Source organism: Oreochromis niloticus, linkage group LG22 (genome assembly GCF_001858045.2).
Source record: "Oreochromis niloticus isolate F11D_XX linkage group LG22, O_niloticus_UMD_NMBU, whole genome shotgun sequence".
Classification (NCBI taxonomy): Eukaryota; Metazoa; Chordata; class Actinopteri; order Cichliformes; family Cichlidae; genus Oreochromis; species Oreochromis niloticus.
The window spans coordinates 24328806-24337340 of NC_031985.2; the positions used below are offsets into that span (position 1 = coordinate 24328806).

Below are 8535 nucleotides of genomic sequence, written 5' to 3' on the forward strand. Positions count from 1 at the left end.
CATCCTCTGTATTTGTTCGTTGTGCTCAAATCATTTTTAATCTTTCTTAATAAAAAAGGAGTGTGGCACATTTGCAGGCAGGTGGAAGGAAAGGATTTATTCACGCTGTGAGTCATCTGCTGCAAAAGAGATGCAATTCTCAACAACAAGAGGAAGATGTTACTGCAAGGACCTGTGGACAGTGGGCATGCTTAAAGTCTATTAAACAATGATTAACTCTTACAGTTATTACTAAAACTACAATCTGTCATGGAAACTGTAGAAGTTAATATTCACCTCAAAAACTAATTACCGCACCACTACCCAAGCCACAGCACGATGAACAGGAGTAGTGAGGTGTGCAGATCACTGCACACACAGCTCTTTTCCGTCTGTTTCTGTTGGCATTTTCTCTGGGAATTGATTCAGAATTTGTACCTCAAAGTCTTCCAAAACATGTCAGAAGCAAAAGGAGTTGCCTGACTTGTTTAATTGTACAACAGATACATGTGTTTGGAAGCCAGATGGACTGTGAAGAACAGTCCAGATTCTCCTCACCAGACACATCAATCTTCAGTATGTGAGGGGAGAGGGACAGAGACGTCTCACTTTATGCAGCAGACGGTGATGAATGCCGGGGAAACTCTGATGACATGTCGGGACACAGAGGGCAGCTGGCATGTTTGGTCTACGCTTGAAACAGACCAACTCTGTGATGTGACAGCAAAAGAAATGGCGACTCTTAAAATAGAAAACGTGTGTGGCGTACATTACTCCTGTAGTCACGGTTCTAAAAATAATAACACACTTGCACTACTGGAAGTCAGGGCTCCTCAACAAAGGCTTTGAGGATATTTCTAAGAGGTCATGAGGTAAGTCGGAGAAAGGACAACAACACAAAACTAATACAAATTTAGACTTTTTACAACTCTGCAGCAATCTTATCAAGGTGACTTCAACTTTAAATGGTTGTGGCAGATGACTTCTTGTTAAAAAGGAGTTTTTCCTTCCCGCGGTCGCCAAGAGCATGCTCATAAGGCTGTCGTTGGACTTTTCGGGTTTTCTCTGTATCATTGGAGGGTCTTTACCTTACAATATAAAGCACATTGAGGTGACTGTTGTTGTGATTTGGTCCTAAATAAATAAAAGTGAACGAATTTAAGTTGATATATGCAAATTGTGATGTGATACTGCTTCCCTATTGAAGGCCCACATCACAAAGGTTAACTACTTAACTTACGGGAAAAGGAAAAATGGCATCCACTGATGTCTTTTTCTATTCAGCATCAAGAGCTGTGCTCACATCCTGTTATGTTAGCTCGGGAGTTCGCATGAGCAACAACAAAGTTAGCCATCAATCCACAGAGAAGGCTGTTTTGTTTGTTGATAATATCACAAATAGCTATAATGGATTTCCTCTTCGGGGTTTGGGAACACTTGCACGGTGGACAAGATTGATCAGCTTAGGACAGTGTTCCCATTTTGAGAGGCCGTGCTTGTTAAATTACATTGCTTCACCATCCACCAGTGTCAGACTTCCTAGAACACAAAATGATTTGGTTTGGTGCCCAAAAAGAAATTTATAAAACATTTATAAACCATAAAGCTTCCCCCCCCCGAGAAACTTGATGCACTTACAGAAACAGGCTGTAAATGAATAAATGCTGCTGAGTCAACACTGAGATGCTTGGCATGAGTTCCTCCAATATACTGATAGCTACTGTTGTACCCAAAGTTTAAAGCTTAGATTAAAGCAGCCAGATATACCCAGTGGCTTTCACATTGTTCATTAAATATTGATTTGCTCATTTAGTAGAAGTAAATAGAGTAATATAGTAGTATTAAGTATATTTATACTTAAGTGTTTGGTTCGTCTTAGATTTGTGAATCAGCCACCAGGTGGCGTCTGAGAATCTTCTCCCCTTGGCATTCACCTACACCTCCACTACACTCAGGCATCTTGGCACAGAGCAACATTGCTGTTTGACAAATGGTGAAAAGGAGCCTTCTATATTGAATTGATGCACTTTTAAATGAGGATCATGTTTCACGGTAAATATTCATTAATCACTATTGAGAATGAGGAGCAAAATTACTCTATCTAATTCACTGCAGCTAATGAAATAACCAGAGCATGATCAATTCATCTCAGTTCACCTGAACTGCACAAAATCAGCAATCAGTGTGATACTGACACTTGCTAATAGTCGTAGACTGAGCTTTGTTGTGATTTAAAGTTCATAACTGAGTCCATTTTTCTTCTTTTTTTTGCCGTTTCAAAGATTTGTCACGTCATTTGTTGATTTAAAGGCACCACAGAAGAATATGCTGCTGCAAGGTGCAATTATGATTTAACAGTCAGAAGGTAAACATGTTGCCCAATATATATATATATATATATATATATATATAATGTGTGTGCCTCATACAAATACCTTTAGTATATGTATATAGCCCTTTAGGATCAAATTTTCTGTCCTTCCTGAAATTCTGTATCCATAAAATTTTATCCTAAAGGGCAGGAAGTTGAAATATTATCAACAGCAATTCCCCCACCAGTTTCATAATGATAAGCAGTGATGATTCAAAGACTGTGTGGCTTTTTAAAGGCTGCATACTGTTAGGATGACTGCTCCCTTGCATACTTTTAATAGATGATTTAGCTTTGGTACTTAAAGCAATATCCCTAGCCAGATGCATTCCCTTTTATTACTATTTATATTTGAGCCAGATGGATGAGTAGTTTCCATTTATATCTTCAATAAATATTTATTGTCTGAAGAATCACACGGCACTTTCTTATTGTATTACAAGAGATGGAGCAGAGCACGGACTTAAGGCAGTCAGGGTGTTCATACTAACAGCCTGCTTTACTTAATGACATTATAGACCGTTGTGATTTATCTTTGCGATAAAGAGAGTATATTATCTGAAAAACTACTGACCAAAACGCAATTGTTAAAACTCTTTTTTAATAACCGAGGTTGGGAGGAAAATATACATGTGCATTCATTTTCCTGCATGGATGCTTTCTGCTATGGGCGTGTTATTGTGTGTATTCCACTATAATTACATTATAATTGCTAAAACATTTGCAGACAATATTTCTGAAAGCTCATGACTCACGTGTTGTAAACCTGCAGCTTGCTCTCCTTTAAATATGCAGTGCTGTTCTAATGAACCTGCCACAGCAGTGTTTCCCTGCCCCATGATTGCTTCCTTCCCGATTCAAGGCTACGCTGAAACGAATGAGATAGGCTCGAGCGCCTTGAAAAGTATTACCAGATAAGGAGGGAAGACAGCAGCATTAGTAAGGAACGGAAGAGCAGCCTGGAGATAAAGTGCAAGTGACTGAGGGAAAGTGAAGAAACCAGCCAAGTTTTTAGGGTAAAATTAGACACTCTGTGAGTTTATGTGAATGGTAATGGTTAAAGAAGACGAAATCCACATAATTTTAGTTTTTACTTTTATGAAAATACCGCAAAGCACAGTAATTTGCTTAACACAGTGTTATCAAAATACAGAAAAGGCAAAATTCTTGAACAAATTCAGGATATTTCATGTAAAAAATTGTAACAGAACAAAAGAAAAGAATACATTACAATCATACGGTATTAAAATACATAATGAGGAATGTTGGGCATGAATCAACAGCATCAGCAGCAGCAATCCATCCTCTTGATATTTACTGACAGCATACAGTCAATAAAAAATTCAGAAAAATGATCTAATGACATTATAAATGTGGTCAAAATATGTCACACAAGGGCATAGGCAGCCTGGTCGTTATTTGAGCATAAACAAACACACATTAGCTTCCACGTGGAACTTCTCCAAGAGAGAATTCCTGAGTACAAGTGTCAAACATTTACGGCTGCAAGAATGTGACGAGTTTTCTATTTTTTCTCGATCGCAGAATTTTTCCTCGGCCTGGATGCTTTTTCCATCCTGGAACAACAACAAAAAAAAAAGCAAAAAAAAAAAAAAAAGCATAACAGCTGATTAGCATAACATATAATACTGACGATTGTGCACTTTTTAGTCTCACAATTAACCAAACTGGCTTTCTAGGAACAGATTTTGCTTGGTTTCCTCCAGATCATAGCATAGCGATTGGCAGCAGTGGATGAATGCTTTGAAAAGCATCATCCAGCCTGAGTCAAAGCCAGTAGTTTTTTTTTTTTTTCAGATACCAAGCATTTTTAGGCCTGATAATAAATCAACTTAGCATAATTTGGTCTCTTTCCAATTCCCCCAGACTTTCTGAATTTTCTCCTATTTCCATCCAGTAAGTGGGTCTGAGTGGCAATTCAAATGCTGCCATTATTGAATTAAGCAGTGAGAAAATTCTCCTGAAATTATCATCTTCAGATAAAGACTTCACAATGAGCTGTGAAACATACACCCATGCACCCTTCCCGCCTGGCTCAGGTTTGCACACCTTTTGCGCACACGTCCATGCAGGCTTGCCGCGAGACAAAGTTGTTGTTGGTCCCACCGCAGCCTGAGTAGACAAACTCCTCACACGTCTTGGTGGCTGTGTTATAGTAATAGCGAGGTATGGCGGCTGAACACTTCCCTTTGTCCAGAGGCTCCCCGCAGAGCACGGGAGCGGCTGTAAGTGACACAACACAAGGAAGAGCTCACCAGTTATTGTTTAATCATTTCCTTGTGAATGCAATGACTTTGTCTACTGTGTATCCTCACAGGGATGACTCAGGGGGTAATCTGCTCACCTTTCTTTGGACTGCAGTACTCCATGCAAGAGGCTAGATTAAGGAAGCGGTTGGAATTCCCCTGGCAGCCACCATAATTAAATGGCTCACACTGCATGGTGGTCATGTTGAAGAAGTAGCGGGAGACGAGAGCCCGGCAGGGTCCCTCTTCTTTAGGAAATCTGCAGATTGGGGGAACCTCTGTGGAGAAGAATTGAAAAAAAAAATCAACATTTAACAGTGATATCTGGTGAAACAACACTAATTAATTCATATGAACAGGTTAACAACCAGAGAGGCACTGACTAGTTTCCTAAAAATGAAATAAAATAGAGATGGTTAAGTCACCATCACTGATATATCTACCGAATATCAGCTGAAACTGAAAGAAAATGTAATGTATCTGTGTCAATGCCCAATATTTATGTGTTGTGGGCTGGCTAAATGTTCAAAGATGGTGTAAAGAAGAGTTGAAAAACTTTAGAAACACATAAATTATTATTATTTATGTTTAATGACAATATTTTTTTCCCCTGGACGAGAAGGCTAAGTAGCAAGATTAAAGATCAGCTCAATTCTTACTTAAAACATGGGTACTGGCCCAGAATTTCATCCCTAATGATTCATGGTAATTCATAGGGGTCGGGGGGGAACGATACAGCATGGTATCGCGATATTTTGCATGACGATATTGTATCGATACAGGAATATTGAGTATACATATATATAATTAAATGAATTCAAATAATCTGAACAAGTAGGCTCACTTCATCCCCATTCTGAGATAATGTTAGTTGACTTTAACTTTACAAACTTGCATTAAATCAACTCAACTGGAAACCCATCCAGCACACATTTTGGCTGGTTTGTAGGGGATTAAATGTTTATTTCACTCAGTGACATGCAAATCAGTTTATACCTTTTGTGTAATGTGTTATTTCTGGAGTTTGATTGATATTCTGTCTCACTCTCCATTAAAATGAAACTACTATAAAAATAGAGGCTGTTCATTTGTTTCTAAGTAAACTTAACATACTTTACTAACATTATTTCCCCCACTGTAGTGGGGGATATAATTTGACCTCATTCAATGACAAACTGATATATTACAGTAGTAATATTAGTAGTAAAAAAAAATAAGTGAGGTGAGATAACTTTATCTTATTGGCCAAAACTGATTTTGACAAAGTTTCATTTTGAGGACATAGATCGCAGCTGGAAATGTGAGTAAACAGCAATACATGGTAATGCAATACTCAGCATATGACAATATCTTAAAAATCGCAATAATATCACATCTTGAGGGAAGTATTGTGATAATATCATATCACGTGTTGTCTGATTCCCACCTCTAATAATTCACGGGTCAGGCTACTTACTGGGAATTTTGTAGCATGTCTTGTGGCACTCCTGATAACTCTTGAAGTTATTGGCATTCCCTTGGCAGCCTCCATAGTCGAAATCCTCGCACGTCTGGGTGATAGTGTTGTAGTAATACCGCTGGATGTTGCCTCTGCAAGGTCCCTCATCCACTTGAAGAAGGCACACGCCTGAAAAGCACCAAGCAGATTGTTATTGAAATACCGGAGGACCGTTGTAAGGACACGGAAAAGAAAGTTTATGCAATGCTTAACAACACACGACAAACTGGATCTGTATTACGCCCGAGGTCATGTGATAACCAACAAGCTCAGAACTGCTTTTAAAAAGTTGGTTAAAACATTGAAGAAGCGCGAAGAAGAAATTAAACAAAAAAACACATGATGTGGAGTTACCTTTAGGTGGCAGCGTCAAAACGCCGTAAAACGAGGAAATTATTGTAAACAGAGCAAATGCGCAAAGCTTCATTTTGCAAAGTTTTGGTCGAGATCCAGACTTTTCCGCTCTGTCTACCATCCCCACTCAGACCTTGTTTTATAGCACAGCCAGGAAGAGGGACGGGCATGTACTGAGTCAGCGCGCCAAAGAAACTAAATTATTGCAGTTGATTAATGACGTCACAAGAAACGTTTTTATTCTGAATTACGTGGGGGAGCGTTAAATCCTGTGACTAAGTCTTAATTAAATATCAGGAGGAACTTGCTCTGCTTGAGAGAGTCAGATACTTTCACTGTCACAGGCCACTGGTTCTAGTGATGATGATGATGATGATGGGAATGTACAGCGATCCAGTAACCCACACAGCATCCTTGTCAAATTTCCACAGAGCCAATATTGCGTTGTATCTAGGGACACACACGCTTGTGAAACATTAACACATCTTTCTTGTCTGAGCCACACAGGCAAGTCCACACCAGAATACTTGTCTGACCGGATCGGAATCCACACACACACACACACACACACACGTACTCTCACTGAGAGTCACATTAATAGTACCGTGGCTCATGTTATCACTTATTTTGTTTAATGATTGCCACCACTAACGTTCTTCTTTCATGATAAAAGTGCTTCTTTCTACGACATCCTACCATGAAAAATCAGCCTTATCTGCAAGTTAAGTTAAAACTCACATTAACATTTGTATTGGTTTCATTCCATCCCACTGCTTTGGTTTTACCTTTATGAAAGATGTTAACTGGAAAACTGCCGTGCATTCACGTTTAGAAGAACGACATGTCTCCACCTTGACAGGTGGAGGCTAAACACAGATTAGCCGTCTTATCAAAATTAACCAGATAAATGAAGCGCCACCCCTTAACCCATATCCAAATGAGCCTGCAAGAAAACTCAGAGTTAAAATAGAACAAAAGTTCCAAACTGAATCTATAAAAGACAAAAAATACATCACCATGTTTTGTTTTGTTTTTTTACACCAAAGGAGCTCAAATGGACGCCTGTGTGAGTTGCCCACCCTTTCCTTTGTGTACTTGAGCTGCTGGTATGATCATTCAGTGGGGCCTTGTTTTAATCAGATTAGGGGATTAGAATTGTTTATGCTGATTACTTTATAACCCAGATTGAGAGAGAGGAGAGGGATTCTTCAGCAGGATTTCGGGGGTGAAGGACTGCTCCCTGTAAGCGTTCGTAAGTGCATTCCTATCCCTTCTGCTAAGTCTTACGAATTGTGAACATTTCCTTTAAGATCATTTATTTATCATGTGGAAGTAAGCATTAACAAAAAGGTTAAACGTTTCCTTTTTTTGACAGAAAATGCCAGTCATAAATGTGGAGGATCTGACAGATAAGGACAAGGCTGTGATGGAAGTAAACCAGCTTAAACTTGAAGTCAAACTCGAGAGGTGGTTGGTAAGTTCTCCACACTGAGGTGACTTGTGTGCTCAATATGCGTTTTTGATTAGATCCAAAAGTAAATATCAGACAGCTTCAATTTATTTAGTCAAACTAATTACATCACAAAGGCTATTCAAAACTGAAATACGCTTTCTGTCTCCTGCTTTCAGACATCTAAATGCTGTGAGGAAATCAAGGAATATATTCAGGCTCTAGTGGAGGAGGACACCCTCGTCAAAGGCATATCAGAGGAGAAGAACCCCTTCAAGGAGAAAGGTGGCTGTGTCATCTGCTAGACTGGACCTAAGGAGCTTTTCATATTGAGACTAGACTGTAAATGATTCAGATGAGAACTAGAAACAAAAGAAACATTTATGACTTCCCGTGTAAAACAATTCTTCATCTTGAGGCCAGATTTGTAGCCTTCTAATTCTTTATTTTTTTTTTTTGAAAGATGCACTAATTAAAAGTTGTATTTGGCAAGTGTTACATAATGCTTCTCTCTGTGTGGTGTATATAGTCTGAGCACATGGGCCCATATGTTGTTTCATTCACAGAAGCAACTGTCATTAAATGTGCACATTTATAATTCAGCCTGTCTCTGTGA

The 8535-nt window shown here is 38.9% G+C and overlaps 2 protein-coding genes across 2 annotated transcripts; one reads left to right on the top strand and one right to left on the bottom strand.

Moving 5' to 3' along the window:
* Positions 1 to 3426: 3426 nt before the first annotated feature.
* On the bottom strand, positions 3427 to 6629 carry tfpi2 (tissue factor pathway inhibitor 2). Its single transcript, XM_003457252.5, has 5 exons — positions 6470 to 6629; positions 6074 to 6244; positions 4716 to 4895; positions 4421 to 4594; positions 3427 to 3927 (listed from the first exon to the last, which is right to left on the bottom strand). The coding sequence occupies exons 1-5, from the start codon at positions 6588 to 6590 to the stop codon at positions 3848 to 3850; spliced, it is 726 nt and encodes a 241-aa protein (XP_003457300.2). The 5' UTR covers positions 6591 to 6629; the 3' UTR covers positions 3427 to 3847.
* Positions 6630 to 7562: 933 nt separating this feature from the next.
* On the top strand, positions 7563 to 8258 carry gngt1 (guanine nucleotide binding protein (G protein), gamma transducing activity polypeptide 1). The gene is made up of 3 exons (XM_003457251.4): positions 7563 to 7721; positions 7845 to 7943; positions 8099 to 8258. The coding sequence occupies exons 2-3, from the start codon at positions 7848 to 7850 to the stop codon at positions 8222 to 8224; spliced, it is 222 nt and encodes a 73-aa protein (XP_003457299.1). The 5' UTR covers positions 7563 to 7721; positions 7845 to 7847; the 3' UTR covers positions 8225 to 8258.
* Positions 8259 to 8535: the final 277 nt, after the last annotated feature.

What these genes read in the sequence shown, in the direction of transcription:
- tfpi2 (XM_003457252.5), bottom strand. Translation starts at nt 6,590, where the DNA reads ATGGTAGACAGAGCGGAAAAGTCTGGATCTCGACCAAAACTTTGCAAA. An exon ending in TTTGACGCTGCCACCTAAAG is followed by an intron (nt 6,245 to 6,469) that starts GTAACTCCACAT and finishes GGTGCTTTTCAG; the next exon opens with GCGTGTGCCTTCTTCAAGTG. An exon ending in GACATGCTACAAAATTCCCA is followed by an intron (nt 4,896 to 6,073) that starts GTAAGTAGCCTG and finishes TCTTCTCCACAG; the next exon opens with AGGTTCCCCCAATCTGCAGA.
- gngt1 (XM_003457251.4), top strand. Translation starts at nt 7,848, where the DNA reads ATGCCAGTCATAAATGTGGAGGATCTGACAGATAAGGACAAGGCTGTG. An exon ending in TCAAACTCGAGAGGTGGTTG is followed by an intron (nt 7,944 to 8,098) that starts GTAAGTTCTCCA and finishes TCCTGCTTTCAG; the next exon opens with ACATCTAAATGCTGTGAGGA.